Here is a 16,391-nt window from a genome sequence, read left to right on the forward strand (position 1 = left end):
CGCAGTTAGTGTCTACTTCCTAATGCTGGAAAACTTGACAAGGCCAGAGCTTGTTCTGCCCCCACAAGTACACATGGCAGCCAGGAGAACAGAAAAACAGCAGCAGCAGCAACAACAATAACAACAACAAAACCCAGCAGCGGGAGCTGGAAAGATTGCTCAGTAGTTAAGAGTATTTGCTTCTCAATCTTGAAGACTAGAGGGTGGATCCCAGCCCCCACATCAGGCAGCTCACAAATGCCTGTAATTCCAGCTCTGATAGAACTGATGCCTTCTTCCGGTCTCTTTGGGCACACATACACATATGTTCATGCAAGTACACATCAATACATGATCTGGATGAGGAGGTGGCGGCTTAGAAGGTGGCAGTGCCTAACTGCGTCCCTGACTCGGGTGGGGTAAGTCTGAAGTACTCGTCCTGTGTGTTTTCATAGTTCCCCATAGGCTGGAGCTTGGCTGCCTACAGTGGTAGCTCTCTGGGTCACCCTCTACCGCTGCAGTTCCTTGAATCAATCCAAAAAGCTGTTGATATTTGGGTTTTTGTCACAGGAAGTTCTGTGCTTCTAGGAGAATGTAAACGAACCCCTTGCCTCTCCAGGATTCAGGGGCTCTATCCTCCTATCCCTCCATCTTTCTTTATTTTAGATAAAGAGTATGTACCAGTAGGCATCTCCAAGTTTCTTCCCACCCTCCAGTGGTTGTCTTGGACAACTCCACTTTGGAGAGCACAAAACCAAAGACACCGACCTTCGTTTGTGTCTTTTGTTCTGAGCAGAGGACACTCAGTGCTACCTATAGCTCCCATGCGTACGCCCAGATTGTGGCCATAGGGATTCTCAGATTACTGGGTACTTTGTGCATCGTTCTAGTACATCTCTTTGTTTCCGTTCTTTAACTGTGGTTTGTTTTCTCATGACAAGAGCAGCAGCTTCTCCCAAGGGGAGAAAAGAAAAAAAAACCATTCCTTTCCTCCTCCCCAGGCTTCTTCCTTTGTAGCTTGCAGTCCTGTGTAACAGGTGTTGATCCTCTACTGCAGCTACAGGTACAGGAGCAAAGAGGACAGCCAGGGAAGGGAGACACGGTCCAGCCCGCTTCCGTTTTCTTTTGCTTTTGGTTCCTCTGTATAGCACATTCCTTGTATTATTCTGTGTCCTGAACATACAAAATGCTAGACTCTTTTCAGAAAGTCTTTTGCCATTGTACTTCAGTCTTCTCACTTTACTGGCCGAGGCACTACTGAGGTATACTGGAGACTTCCCAGGCAAGGAGCGGAGGATGCACCTAGCAGGAGTTCTTCCATTCTGCTGGCCAGCTTTGGTCTGATGGGGGCTAAGACTGTCATTAATATGGGGAAATGCCCCATGGAAGCCTGTGCACCTAAGCAGGGTGAAGGGTTGGGTGCTACTCTAGGCTGTCTTGGGAAGAATAGAGCTAGGCGAAGTGAGATGCTGCCATGGGACAGGTGAGGTGGCTTAGTTTCTCTGTGTCTCACTCCCTAGCACCAGATACTGACCCACATCCCATAGAGGAACCTGTGTTCCCCTTCCTTAATCCCTGTGTTCTCTCTCCCGAGTAATCCTGTTTATAGGGAGGGCAGGCCCAGCATAGGGAGTGTAGCCTGGCCTTTAGGAAGACTTCTGGGTTTGATTCTCAGGAGACCATCAGGAGCAGGGGATAGACAGGACTCTGGACTGACTGACATTTGTCTAGGGAAATGCAGGTCACCATCAGTTTCCTCTAGACCAAATTAGAAGCCCTGAGCTGGTAAGGGCTTCTGCACAGAAAAGGCCTATTGAGTAGCCTGGGGATTTTGTACTTTCTCAACACCCACTTCTCCTCTACCAAGGCCTTCCTGTCTACTTTCTCCCCACTGTCTGAGAGCCTCCCAGACTCAGCATAGGAATAAAGGGCAGCAGTGATGGGGTTGCTCTACAAGGCCACCCCCTTGTCATCTGTTCCCTTTGATGATTCTTGAAACCATCCCTGGCCCTGGGAGCAGGAGGGTGGAGTTCAGAGTTGATGTCTCATTAGCATATTCATCCATAGTAATCAGAGACCTGCTGTGATCTCAAGCTCTCCTCGGGCTTCCCCAGCCTCTCAGCCAGGTTGAGAAGCCCACAGAGGGTGGTCAAGTCCCCACTTGAAAGGCAAGCTAGCCAGGAGGAAATGGGGAGGAATGGAGAGAGGACAGAGGACGATACCCCTGGAGAAGGGTCTTCTGGTTGGGAAGAGTGTTGGGCGCCTTTCCTGTCATCTTACTCTGGAGACAAGAGGATTTATCACATCTGCCTCCTAGATCACCTATTCCCATGGCTACTGTGGCTCCCAAGATGGATCCAGGAGAAAGAACAGTTCATTTTTTAAATTTACTATACTCTGTATGAGTGAAAACATACATTTTGCATTTGACCCGTTTCCTGAAAGCCTTGATACTATGGCCTAGTATGAAGTCAAAGAAAATAGTAAGTTGATTTTTTTTAAGCCTTTCTTGCATTTATTTATTTGTGTGTGTGTGGGAGGGGCTCACTCACATGTGCTATATGCACTTAGAGTGGTGGAGTTGGTCCTCTCCTTCTACCATGTGGCTTTCTAGGATCAAACTCAGGTTGGCAGCAAGAGCCTTCTGCCCGTTGAGCTAGCTCACTGGCTCCTGATTAAATTATGTAGAAGAAAATATTATATAGCAATGAATTTAGTAGTCATTGTCAAGGAAGCATGCCTATGTGCATCTGGGATGCTGGTGTGTGTGTCTGTGTGTGTGCGCGTGCGCATGAGTGTGTGTTCATGCATGGTGCATATGTGTGGAAGTCAGTGGACAACCTCTGCTTGTCACTCCTCATGCACCTTTTACCTTCTGCTTAAGAGAGGTCCCACTGGCCTGGGACTTCACCAAGTGACCAGCAAGCCCCAGGGATTCCCCTATCTCTGCTTCCCATTTTGCCATCTCTGGGATTACAAGCATACAATACCACGTTTGACTTTTTGTGTTGGTTCTAGGGTCCAAACTCAGGTCCTCATGCTTATAAAGCACACAGTTTACCAACTGAGCCACCTCCGTAGTCCTGGGCACTGGGTTTTACTAGCAGCTGGCTTCCTCTGTGTAATGAGTCAAGGAAAAGAATAAGGCAGAGGCTATCGTGCTTTCAAGACCCGAATGTGGAAGGCATGTGCTGTCATTTTTGTTATATTCTTTTGGCCACATGGGCCAGCAGAAACACATTATGAGAGGAACCTGCTTAGGCACATGAGTATCAAGAGGCAGAATCCTTGGGAACCATCATCTTGAAGTCTAGGGACCTAATGCATGTGGAATACTAGCCTGAGCAAACTGAAGCAGACTCCATTCTGTAGGGTGTCTTAAAGCCTTTAAAGACTCCCATGTGGGCTGTGAATCACATTTCCCAGCAGTGTGGCCGCAGCACTCTTTTCTAGGGAGAAGATAGGGAAACCTGTAAGAGCATTGCTTTGGAATGCCCGGACTGGAGAAGAAAGTCTGGACTTTTCCTAGTGTTCATATTCCTACACAGTCTGGCAGGAACGTCCAATGCAAACATTTTTCTCCTCGCTCTACATCCCCATGAATATGTATATGTGATGTATGTACAAGGGTGTGCATGCATATGTGTGCATGTGGCTGCCCGTGATTCATGTCTTCCTTGATCCTTCTCCAGCTCACTCACTGAGGCAGGGTCTCTTAATTGAGCCTAGGGCTCATCCATATGGCTAGGCTAGCTAGCCAGCTTGTGATGTGTACCCTCTGTCCCTGCCTTTGTAGCAACGCCATATCCACTCAGCATCTTTGTGGGTTCTGGGGCTCTGAAGTCCTCACACTTATGTGACAAGCGTTTTAAGCACTGAGTCAACTCCCCAGCCCCCTTCCCACTTTTTCCACCTCCTTTCATTTTCCTCCTTCCTCTCTTTTGAGACAGAGTCTCCTGTATCTCATGCTCACCTCCAGCTCACTATGTAGCCAAGGCTGTGCTTCCAATCCTCCTGTCTCCACCTCCAGAGTCCTGGGATCACAGGTGTGCACCACCAGTCCTGGTTGTTTATGGCACCGGGTATTGAACCCAGGGCTTCCTTCATGCTAGGCAGTCACTTTCCCAACTGAGCGACATCCCTTACCCAGTGTTGACCCGCTGGGACTTGCCCTTACAGCTATTTCTGGGCTCTTTGTTCTGCTCTCTTGCTTCTTCCGGTTTCTGAGTTTATAGTCCCTGGGGTGTTGGGAAAGCCACAGTACCTGTAAGTCTCTCCCATATCCCACAAAAGAATTATCCTTTGTTTTTTTTTTTTTTTTTGCCAGGTGTGGTGGCTCATACCATAATCCCAGCACTTGGGAAGCTGAGGCAGGAAGATCACAGCAAGTTTGAGGCCAGCCTGAACTACATAGTGAGTTCCAGGCCAGCCTAGACTACAGAGACCCTATTTCAAAAACAAGACCAAACCAAAACGCCAAATAAAAGCCAAAAAACCAAAAACAACAACAACAAAACCTCAAACAATATTTCCTCCTTTGGTTTTTTACACGATGACATATTTGGACCCTTGTTCCAACCCTCTGCCTGTGAATTCCCTCCTCTTCCAGGCATTTAATTCCAATGTTACGTGCTGTGTGTTACGGAGTTTAGTGCCTCACTAGAGTTTAGGGGCAATCTGGTAAACAAGGTCTTGTTCTTTTCCTCCTTGCTTCTGAACAAGGTTTCTGATGAGCCAGGAGAAAACATTTTGTAAGGCCAAACTAGGAGATTCTCCTGTCTAGAGGCCTTGCTGTCTTGAAGCTGGAATCATGCCTTCTGCACCCAGAGAGTGTATTCCCCATCTGTAGCCATTGCCCAAGGTGTAGGATGGGAAGACAGATAGCCTGGAACCAGGTCAGTGTCCCTGGTAGTCTAGTGGACATCGTGTCCTAGGCAATGCCATAGTTTCAGTGAAGCCGTAGCTGAAAGTTGAGGTTCAATGAGAAATTCATTCCAGAACCTCATAGGTCCCCTTTGATGTCCCGAATGCCTCTGGACAGTACAATGAATTGGTTTACCGTTTATACACTTGATTTTAGAGATAGCCTTCCTGAATGTGGGTCCCAGAGAGAAGCCTGGCAGGATGCCTTCATGCAGCACCTGTGGTGTTTTTTCTCAAAGAAGCACACTGGGGTATCCTCAGCACTGGAGGCCTCCTTATGGAACAGATATGGTCCTGTCCAGGATGGAAGGACCTGGACCCATCTAACTTAACCTCTTGTCCAAACTCTTGGCATGTCAGAGCCTACTCCTGGCCAGCCACCTGCCTGGCCAGAACCCCTGGGGTCTTCCTCACTGGAGGGCCCTTCCAGTGGTTTTCCAGTTCCTTTCCTCCCACAGTGGCGTGGGCCTGGCAAGAGCACATTTTGAAAAGCAGCCCCCCTCCAACCTCAGGAAGTCCAACTTCTTCCACTTCGTGCTGGCCATGTACGACCGGCAGGGGCAGCCCGTGGAGGTGGAGCGCACAGCCTTCATCGACTTCGTGGAAAAGGATCGAGTGAGAGGCTCATGGGCTGGCCTGGGGCTAGCACTGGGAGTGATGGGAGGGCTGCAGGGGCCCTGCCGCTTACACGCACACACGTGCGCACACACATACACACACACGCACGCACACGCACCCTGGGAAGAGGAGTAGGAAAGCATGGGCGAATGGCTGGAAGGCAAAGAAGGACAGTGGGATTCGGTGGCAGGTACGGGTGAAGGAGGGTACGGGTGAAGGAGGGTACGGGTGAAGGAAGTTGAAGGCCCTGAGCGCTTGAACATCCTCCTGTCTTGTCCTTGCAGGAGCCTGGGACAGAGAAAACAAACAATGGGATCCATTACCGCCTTAGGCTGGTGTATAACAATGGTAAGCAGAGTCTGGGTACTAAAGCACCTTGAGACACAAGCACCCTAATCAGGGCTGGAGACAGTGTGGGTATAGTCATCTGCGGCCTCCTCATGCTCCCCTGACAGCAAGTTCTTTCTACCTTCCCATCCTAGGACTGCGGACAGAGCAAGACCTCTATGTGCGTCTCATTGACTCCATGTCGAAGCAGGTGAGCCAGCCTGGGGGATGCTCGGGCCCATCCTAGGCTTGGTTTGAGTAAACATTCTTAACCCCTCTGTCTTTCTTGTGGCTTTACTCTCACTGCTCTCCCAGCTCCCTGCCTATGGCAAGAAGGTTGTGCTTTTCCTCTCCAGTCTGGAAAAGAAAGTATTTATAAAAAGGCCCTCCCTTAAGTCATACCCCTTAGCAACCCAATCTTAGGCACAAAATCAGGGGCGTGTAGTTTATTGGTGAGGAGGAAAAGCCCTCCTTGGAGGAGAGGAAAGGGATCAGGACAGCAAGAAACCCAGGAAGCAGGTGGTCTCAGGTAGAGTTCAGCCTTAGCCCAATTCCCAGGGATTAGTAGAATAGAAACGGCACTGGATGTTTTGCTTTCTCTTATCAGTCAGTTGGGACCATGCCTAAGGCAAGAGCACACAATAGAGGCAACTCCACTGAGAGCAGTTCTCCAGAGGAAGTCCTCTAGTGTCACCACCAGCTGCAAAGGGGGATGGGTGCTTTGGGTCAGAAAAGAGACCCGTGTGCGGCCCCAGAGCTCGTCCTGTAGACACTCAGCATGGTGATGATACGCTGGTCCCAGGAAGGAGCTCAGGGAAAGCAACCCGATGCACTCTGAGAGGCAGCCCAAGTCTCGGGCCTTTCAGAAACATACTGGGAGAAGGAGCTCGCCTCGTAAATGGACCAGATTAGTGGATGTGGAATGACGCGCGGCAACTTGCACGCTGTTGTGTGGACAGGTGCTTCTAGCAGCCTCCACCAGACCAAAGCAGAATGGCTTATATCCAGAAAGCTCTTGGTCACTTTGACAGGGAAGGTGGGCCAAGCAATGGCAGTGGTACTGGGTGGCGTGTGGGAGCCTACAGAGAAAAGAACCTACAGACAGAGGAAGGCTGGAAGGCCCAGAGGCTAGAGCAGGGAGCCAGATTTGCAGTTCGAGAAGCTCACTTCTTGTTCAGGACAGGGGCTGCTGGGAGACTGTGCGAGAGGGGCTCCAATAGTCCAAGGGCAACGTGCTGGTCTGAGCTGGGGAAGTGATAGGGAGGGGGGAAGAGGCAGCTCGGTGGTCGGTTTTGTTAGTTGGCAGGAATTGCAAAGGGACAGTATGCATGAACAGAGGTGGAAGCCCTCTGTAGCATGGAGCAGCCTGCACGGAGAAGGAGATGCTAGGAGTGGGTGAGGGTAGGAGCATAAGGCAGGGTGGGACCAGGAGCCCGTCTGCTCCACCAGCAGGGAATCTACAGACCTGGCGCCATTCTTGTCACCTAGGTGACGGTCCTATTTGAGGGTAGAAGGCTGTCCTCCCCCTGAGCAGCCAGGCTTCAGGTTCCTGCTTTCCACCCCTGGACTCTTCAGATCGGGGCAAAGAACATGAGCTTTCCTGGGGTGGGACCTCTCCGGGGTCTGGGTTTGGGAGTCACCAGGGTAGACGCATAGGCTCCCTGTGCTTGCCACGGGGACTTGAGAGGAGCCTCCCTCCCCGCCAGCCTGCATGCTTCCTCCTCCCCAGGCTATCATCTATGAGGGGCAGGACAAGAATCCTGAAATGTGCCGAGTGCTGCTCACTCACGAGATCATGTGCAGGTAAGGTGGTACCTCCAGATGTACCTTGACGTTGACAAGACAGTATACCTCCTTGGGCTGCAGCCCAGGTCCCCCCCCCCCCCCCCCCCCGTCAAACCTTCTTCTATTTCACAACAACCACCAGGTCCCTGGGGAAGCATGGGCAGGAGAGAGACTCCTTGAGGCCCCATTAGCCTGGCCTGTTTATGTGACTTCTCTAAGTGTTTTTGCAAGAGAGGCCTCCTACTGCTACTGGAAGCTTAACTAATAAAGCTCCAGGGAGTAGCTCTCTGGGAGGATGGGAACAGGGCTGGGTTGGGCAACACAGAGGGCTCTGGGATTTACTTAGGGGCCTGGTGGAGGAAAGCAAGCTGCCTAGATATGAGAAATGCCACAGGCAGCTCTTTGGTAGATAAGTTGGGGGTAGGGAGAAGGAAACAGCCCGTAGCTCCCCCTTTTCTTTACCCTAGAGCCTAGCATTTCCTGAAGGGCTTCCCTAGACACATCAGTCCTCCAGTGCCTCAGAGACAGTTCCTAATATGTGGAAAGAAAATATGTTTAGAAACATGTTCTTGAGACAGTGACTACCCTTGGAAGAAAAATGATTAAAATAATAATAATTTTAAAAAGCTAGAGAAGGCCCCTGGAGTACCGGCACTGGACACATCTGGGCCAGGACACCTCTTACAGGGGCAGGTTCACTTTGTGGTCGTTGAAGAGACACTGTAGATGATCCACTGCTAATGGATTTCACAGCTAACCCCAAGGTTTCACAGCTAACCCCATTCCTAGAACTAGGCTGCCAAGGGTCTTGCCAAGACCCTTCCTGGCTTTCTCTTGCAAGAGATCCCCTTCACGCAGGAATTCTACACCCAGAGCAGGACACCTGATCCCTCATTGGGCCTGGCCCCTCATACTCTTCCATCATTTCTTCCTGTCTTCGTCTTTTCTTCAGCCGGTGCTGTGACCGCAAGAGCTGTGGCAACCGGAATGAGACGCCTTCGGATCCAGTTATTATCGACAGGTACGGGCTTGGGGAGGGGACCTGGATCGAGCCACTGAGCATTCGGCAGAGGGGTGGAAGCCGAGAGATTTCCTAAGGTGCTATGTGGGTGGCTCTGAGCTCAGTGAGACTTCCCAAGGGACCAAGGAAATGCCAGTCGAGAGAAGTCCCTAGGACAAGTTTTCTGGAGCTGCAGTCCCCAACTCCTTTAGCAAAGGAACCAGAGAGGAATCAGGAGGTGACAGGATGGTGAAGGACACCTAAGGAGAGACACAGAGAGTGGGGCTGCTGAGGCCCAGGTGCTGGTGCTCTGTGCCGTTGGCTCCTGAGTGCTGGGATCACATATGTGCACTGCCACGCCTGTCGTAGTGTCTGGATTTGGTTATATAAGGGGAGAAGCCAGAGAGTCAAAGATACAAAGAGAGGTGACATTCAAAGGTGTCTCCAGCGTTTCAGATCCGATCAACTTGGAAGAGCAAGTTCATTAGAAAGGAGATTTGGGGGAGAGCAAGTTGCCAGGGTGAAATGCTAGGAGTTTGGCTGTAGCCATACCATGCTTGGAAGGCTAACTAAACACCCAGGTGGGAGGTTTAAAAAGAAGCTGGAAACAGAATTGGGGGTCCTAAGGGAAGGATGCAGGCTGTGGACACAAAGTGAATAAATGAGATCGGGGGAATGAGGGTTGATAGAAAACAGGAGAGTTCTGAGGGCTGCACTGGGGCTGTCCAGTGTTTAGATGTCAGGGAGATGTAGAACCAGCAAAGGAGAATGCAGAGAAGCTGCCAGTGAGGTAAGAGTCAAATCAAGGCTGTGCCGTGTCCTGGAGGTTACATCAGAAGATGCCCCAAGGTGGAGGCAGCAGGCAACAGTAACCAGCTCTGCTCAACACTGATGGTTGGCTTTAGCAGTGTCGAAGACAGCCGTGACCTCAGCAGTCCTGTTTCAGTGGAGCTGAGGCGCATTGCCAAGCTTGCACAGCACCAGGTACTGACCTCACTGGGCAGCCAGTGAAGGAACGACAAACACATGGGCACACAGAAAAAGGTGTTCTGTGCTCAGTCTCATAGAGGAGCCTCGGCATCCCAGGAACTCAGTGTGTTTAACATACACAGTTAGATGTCATGGAGATGTAGATTGTCGCACACAGCTGAACAAGGAGGTGAGGTTATTACATACAGATAAACAGTCGGGGTTGTTACATACAGCTGAACAAGGAGGTAGGTTTAGCTAACCTCAGTAGGAACAATTTCTGCAGGAGGGCTTTCTTCAGGACGTGAACACTGGGTGGTGGACGTGGTGGTGCTGGGTCTGCACCTACTGTCAGCACTCAGACCCAGACCCTTCCCTCTCCACCTCACCTGGGGAAGGCTTTGCCCTCCTGTGGGACTGGGCTGCTAGAGTTCTGGATACCCATGTCAACAGTACAGTCAGGCCTCAGCTCACTCCCTAGCGTGTACAAAGAGAATGGGATTGTAGAGTTCAGAAACAACTGCAGAACAACCTTGAAGGGGCCAGAGAAGCAGGTTGGAGGTGGGGGCATTGCAAGTAAGGGCAAGGAAAACTCCACTGTGATACCCGGAGAGGCATCCAGCATGCAGGAAAGAGGGGGGAGGATTTCTGTGCTAATGTCCTGCAGCTAGTGAAAGGGGTAGGCTCTGGTACTTGGGTGGAGGCTCTGGTTTGTCTGGGAACCCAGACCATTGGTCCAGGGAGGTGGTGGAGAAGACAGAGAACATGGCCTCTAAAGAGGGTTAGCGTGTGAGCTTGCCGATACTCTCTTCTGATTGCCTTCTGGTTTTGTTTTATGATTGCTTTGTTTTCTCAGTGGAGAAGGAAGGTCAACAGCTGAGGATGAAGATGGAGAGGGAGACGCTAGGGGGATGAAGTGTTTGTCTAGGAGAGTGAATGGTCTGGGGGAAATCTCACGTCATTGCCAAGCAGCGCTAGGGCCTGCCCGAGTTCTGCGGCCATAAATTTAGTTTTGAGGCCATCTTGGGCCATACAGATAGAGCTGCAGAACAGGTGAGTGGTTGTGTGAGCCCCAGGGGAGGGGTTGCCAGTTGAGCACAGTAAAAGCTGGGGTGGTAAAACGGTGAAAGGCCTGGGCAAGATGGCCTTACAGAGCTGAAATGGGACTCAGGCCGACTAAGGGGAGAAGTACAAGAGAGGGAACTTAGGGACTGAAGAATTGCTGGAGATGAGTGATAGGCAGGACATCAGAAGCAGGTTGGAGAGGAGACTGCCTGTGGGTGGGAGGATTTGTGTTGAATTTGTTAGTGACACATGGCCAACAAAAGAGGGGATCAATGACAACAGGGGGGGAAATGCCCAAGGAATGGGGTGGAGAGAGTATCGAAAGAAAAAAGCCTGAGTTGACATTGCAGTCATCAGGGACTGTATACAGAAGCAGCACTGGGATTGTAGATTGTGATTTAGGAGCGAAAGCTCCAAGGCCTGACGGAACCAGGGTGACAGAGAGCTGCAGCAAGCAATGGCTCCCCTGCTTGCCCTGTCTCCGTCAGTAACCGAGCAGTCGCGTCCCAGCAACTTCCGTTTCTCGTTCTCTGAGTGGCTGAGCCTACCCTCTTGTTTCTTTTTCACGGTCTGTTCATGTTTTGTGCTAAGTTTTCTCTAAGAGTTGGCGTTTCTTAGTGGTTTATCTGAAAGAAATCAGTTCTTTGCTATGAGCTGTTCGTGTTTGTTCTGTTTGGCTGTTGTCTTTGATGAAGTTTGTCTGGTCTTTCATTAAAAAAAATATTCTAGATTTTCGCTGTGTTTAGAAAGACTTTCAAATAAACATCATTTTATTTTATTCTGGAGATGCTAAGGGTGAAACCCAGGGCCTCTGTGGTACTCTCCTGCTGAGCTATACCTTCACCCCTAAGATTACTTTTAAAGTTTATCCTGTGGGACTGGAGAAATGGCTCAGTGGTTGAGTACTTGTTGCTCTTACAAGGACCTGAGTTCTGTTCCCAGCACCCACATGATGGTTACTACTATCAGTAATTCCAGTTTTAAGGGATCCAGCTCCTTCTTCTGACATCCTAGGGTACCAGGCACACATGTGGTTTATGTCCACATACTCAGGCAAATACTCACATAAGGGATTTATTTTTTTAAAGCAAAAATGTTATGTTCTATATGATAAATACCAAAGAAAAATAAAAACCATGAAAGATTCCACAGGATGGGTAGATTTGAGACCAGCCTAGGATATACAGGGCAACCCTGCCCCACAAAACAATAAACAAAAAATTAAAAATCTCACTGCAACCAGGTTTTTCTTGTTTCGTACCATTGTCTAGTCCTCTCGTGGAGATGAGTGTGACTTATTTCTAAATCGAGTTATCATGGATTATATAATCTCTAAATAATATGTTGTGTAGTTGGAGTTGTGTTTGTTGTTATTTGTTTGTTTTACTGTTGTTTTGAGACAAGATCTGACTGTGTAGCTCTGGCTGGCCCAGAACTAGATATATATAGACCAGATTGGCCTTAAACTCATAGAGATCTGCCTGCCTGTGCCTTCCAAATACTGGGATTAAAGGCATGTTCCACTGTGCCTTGCCTCCATTTTTCTTTTTCAATTATTGGGTTTTTTTCTTGTTTATGTATTTATTTGCTTATTTACCTACTTGTTATTTATTGTTTTTGAGACACCGAGTAACCCAGGCTGCCACTGGACTTATGATTCTCTTGTCCTCCCTAGTACAGTACTGGGGCAGCAGATGTTTTGACACCACCGCTCCCTGTTGGTTTTAGTGACCTCTTAGGAGCTAGAGATGAGGTAACTAAAGAAAACTGCAACCACATTGTGGCAACTGTGTCTCTTTGTGGCTAGACACCCTTGACAATGAAGTGGGTCATTTCAATCACTATAGATTGATTATGATGTAGGAAAAGAAAATAGGACAAGTTACTCACTTTCCCTAAGTATTTTTTCAAGAGAATACTGCACATTTGAGCCTTTAGTGTTTTCATGCAGATTTTAGAATCTACTTGTATAGATTCTCTCACCAATCCACACTTGTACACACACACAAAGTGTGTAATAATATTCTTTGAGTAATATTGCAATGAATATCTGTCCATTTATGCAGCTGCTTTTAATGACTTTCAGTAAAGTTGTATAATTTTCCAAATCCACACTTGTACACACACACAAAGTGTGTAATAATATTCTTTGAGTAATACTGCAATGAATATCTGTCCATTTATGCAGCTGCTTTTAATGACTTTCAGTAAAGTTGTATAATTTTCCAAGGCCACATGTACTTACTGTTTTCACTCATTCACTTGCTCAATAACTCATTGATCAGTACTGTGTACCAGGCACTGTGTAAATAGTGCACGTACCAGATTCTGATACCACATAGACAAGGAGCTAGAGATAAGACTGTGTCTCTTTGTGGTTAAACACCCTTGAAAATGTAGTTGAGTTGTTGAAGCTAAGCCACTAGAGGATATCTTCACACACACATGTAGTTCTCAAGGCGCCAGAGGGCATCTTCACACACACATATAGTTCTCAAGGTGCCAGAGGGCATCTTCCCACACACGTGTAGCTCTCAAGGCACCAGAGGGCATCTTCCCACACACGTGTAGTTCTCAAGGTACCAAAGGGCATCTTCCCACATTGTGTAGTTCTCAAGGTGCCAGAGGGCGTCTTCCCACACACGTGCATTCACAGAGGGTCTATGTTCTCAAAAGACCTGACATCATTATATTATTACTTGCCTTGTGGCTTTTTGTTTTTAACGTGTATGGATATTTTGCTTGTGTGTACATATGTATGTGCATAACATGTGTGCCTGGTGCCAGAGGAGGTCAGAAGAGGGCTCTGGATTCCCTGGAATTGGGGTTACAGATGGTTGTGAGCTGTCATGTGGGTGCTTGGAACAAAGCCTGGATCCTCTGCAAGAGCAACAAGAGCTCTTCCACTCTGAGCCCTCTCTCCAGCCCTGAACTGTGCTTTGACACCCTCCGTGTGTGGGGTTTTCTAGAGGAGCATGGGAACCAGTACTCTAAAGAGGAGATCTGGTCCACCAAGGTTTGGGAGGGAAAGGGTTACCTTCTGTCGTCAGTCTGACTCTTAATTTCATAAATGTGCATGAAAACTTTTTTTAAAAATCCAAATGCAGAAGCCGCAGAACCTCCTGGACTGCTCCCTGCCTTGAGGCAGTCCACTACAATCTCTTTTGGAGTGTTTATTTTGCTTACTTTATTAAATAAACTTCTGCTTAAATTGTCTATGTCTCTTGACTGAATTCTTTTCTTCAAGAAGACAAGAACCAAGAGACCCCAGGAACAGTTTTAGGCTTTATGTATAAATATAAAAGAATACATAAATCAAACAAAAATACCTGTCCTCATGAAAGAAAAAAGTGCAGGGAGTTAGGTCATATTTTTTCAAGAAAATGTTGGATGTTTTGGCCTGCTGTGTTCTCATGTAAATTTTAGAATCTACTTATATAAAGTTTAAGTCTTTTAGAAGGAAATGGGGGACATAGGGACAAGTGAAAATAATCATGATGGAGAAGTGCAATTTTAAATCAATTTTAAATGGAATGGTCACGGTTGACTTAACCGGGGATGTCGCATTTGAGTAAGGACTTCAAGAGATGAAGGAATGAGCCACTCAGACATATATATCTTCTCGTGACCATTTATATATTTTGTTCCTATCTTAAATTATAACTTTAATTTTTATTATTGAGAAATTCATACACATGTACAATAAATATGATTGTATCTGCCCCTGATTTTCCTATCCCAACTCATCTATCCACCCATATTCCCATTAACATTCCCCCAACATCATGGTTTTTGTTTTATATTTGAGACAGGATTTCTCTGTGTAGCCCTGGCTGTACTGGAACTCACTCTGTAGACCAGGCTGGCCTCAGGCTCACAGAGATCCGCCTGCCTCTGCCTCCTGAGTGCTGGGATTAAAATTGTGCACTACCACCACCGCCCTGATCATGTATTTTTTTTTTTTTGGAACAGCTCACTAACAGCACATGTACACCAGTGTGGGAGTGTGGGGGTCACACACTGGGGCCTGGGAATCATAGGAACACACCAATCATCAAAAAAATAATTCTCTTTCTCCCAGCAACTGCCAACAACAGTAGCTCCTCAGTAAGGAGTGGGGGCCTGGAGATCATTTACCCCATCTCTGCTAGAATTTTGGGTGGCTTGATCTTGTGCAGCTAAGCATAGCTGCTGTGGGTTCATGATTACAGTAGCCACATCCAGTCCTAAAGACAGCATCTCACAGCATTAACCCATCTTCTGGCTCAGTCGTTCTCAGCCTTCCTGATGCCGGGACCCATCAGTTCCACATGTTGTGGGGACCCCAAACATAAAATTAGTGTCCTTGCTGCTTCATGGCTGTAATTTTGCTACTGTTACAAATTGTAATGTAAGTATCTGTGTTTTCCAATTGTCTTTGAGGGGTCACAACCCTTGGGTTGAGAACCACTACTCTGGCTTTGACACTCTTTCTTGGTGGTAGGGTTGATACATTGAGAACTGAGAATTCCGTTTCTTATTCTCAGCTCTCTGACCAGTTTTGCTCCACTGACTAGAACCCACTGTATGAAGTAGCTTCCAGACCAAGGCTGAGATCAGCCCAGGTCTATGGGTGTAAATATAAATATGAGGGGGTGTTTTGACAGTCTGACCACTTAGCAAAACCATGGCAAGTTCAACCCTAGAGCCTGTACTTACCCAGCATGGACTTTTACAGTTTTTTTTTAAATTTTATGCGTATAGATGTTTTGCCTGCATCATAAACATGCGTGCGCACACGCGTGCGCGCATACACACACACACACACACACACACACACACACACACACACACACACAGTGTGTGGAGGCCAGATCTTCTGGAACTGGAGTTACAAATGACTGTAAGCCACCTTGTGGGTGCCAGGAACCAAACCTGGGTCTTCTGGAAGAGCAGCCAGTGCTCTTAACTGATGAATCCTCCTCTCCAGCCTCACCTCTGAACTCTTAACTAAGCATGAAATTCCTTCCTGTTGAGCCATCATGCCCACATATTATTTGTTGGTATGCAACTGATTTTCATATGTGATCTTTCATTTGGTTCTCTGTGTCCATGCCATTTTATTCAAACAGCCGTTTTAACTATCCAGGCCTTTTGTGTATGACTTTTCTTGCTTTATATAGGACTACAAGTACAGCCTTGAGTACCATAAGCACTGTAAACGGGGCATATTGGTGCACACCTTTAATCTCAGCACTCAGGAAGCAGAGGCAGGCAGAATTCTGTGAGTTTGGGGTCAGACTGGTCTGTATAATAGTTCTAAGCTAACCTGTCAAAAAAAAAAAAAACAAACAAACCAAGTTTTGGTGGGTTTTTGTTGTTGTTGTTGTTGTTGTTTTTTTTTTTTGACAGCATCTCCCTATATAACCCAGGCTAGCTTCAGCCTCAAACTCCCAAGTGCTGGAGTAAGCACCGTGCCTGGCTTGTAATGGGCATTCTTATTGTTTTGTTTTGAAATAGTGCCTTCCTGTGTAGTCCTGGCTACTTGGCATGCAGATAATATATTTATTTAGTTAGTTATTTGATTGGTTGTCTTATGTTTGGTGGGTGGGTTCTCCCTCCCTCCCCTCCTCACTGCCCTCCTTCCTTCCTCCCACGACTGACTCCTCATTCCTCTTTCTACTTTTTATTTTGGAACAGGGTCTCACTAAGTTTCTCAGGCTGGTCTCGGTCTCATTCTGTGTCT

The 16,391-nt window shown here is 47.8% G+C and overlaps 1 protein-coding gene across 3 annotated transcripts in view; it reads left to right on the forward strand.

Annotated features, from left to right (window-relative positions):
* The window catches only part of Ebf4 (EBF family member 4), a 73,513-nt gene that overhangs the window by 6,293 nt on the left and 50,829 nt on the right, over nucleotides 1-16,391 (forward strand). For all 3 annotated transcript variants that reach the window (XM_075962156.1, XM_075962157.1, XM_075962158.1), the window contains exons 3-7: nucleotides 5,361-5,517; nucleotides 5,805-5,868; nucleotides 6,003-6,058; nucleotides 7,577-7,650; nucleotides 8,585-8,653. In XM_075962156.1, the coding sequence (XP_075818271.1) occupies nucleotides 5,361-5,517; nucleotides 5,805-5,868; nucleotides 6,003-6,058; nucleotides 7,577-7,650; nucleotides 8,585-8,653 (420 nt within the window). The remainder of the gene's footprint in view (nucleotides 1-5,360; nucleotides 5,518-5,804; nucleotides 5,869-6,002; nucleotides 6,059-7,576; nucleotides 7,651-8,584; nucleotides 8,654-16,391) is intronic.

Source organism: Microtus pennsylvanicus, chromosome 2 (genome assembly GCF_037038515.1).
Source record: "Microtus pennsylvanicus isolate mMicPen1 chromosome 2, mMicPen1.hap1, whole genome shotgun sequence".
Taxonomy (NCBI): Eukaryota; Metazoa; Chordata; class Mammalia; order Rodentia; family Cricetidae; genus Microtus; species Microtus pennsylvanicus.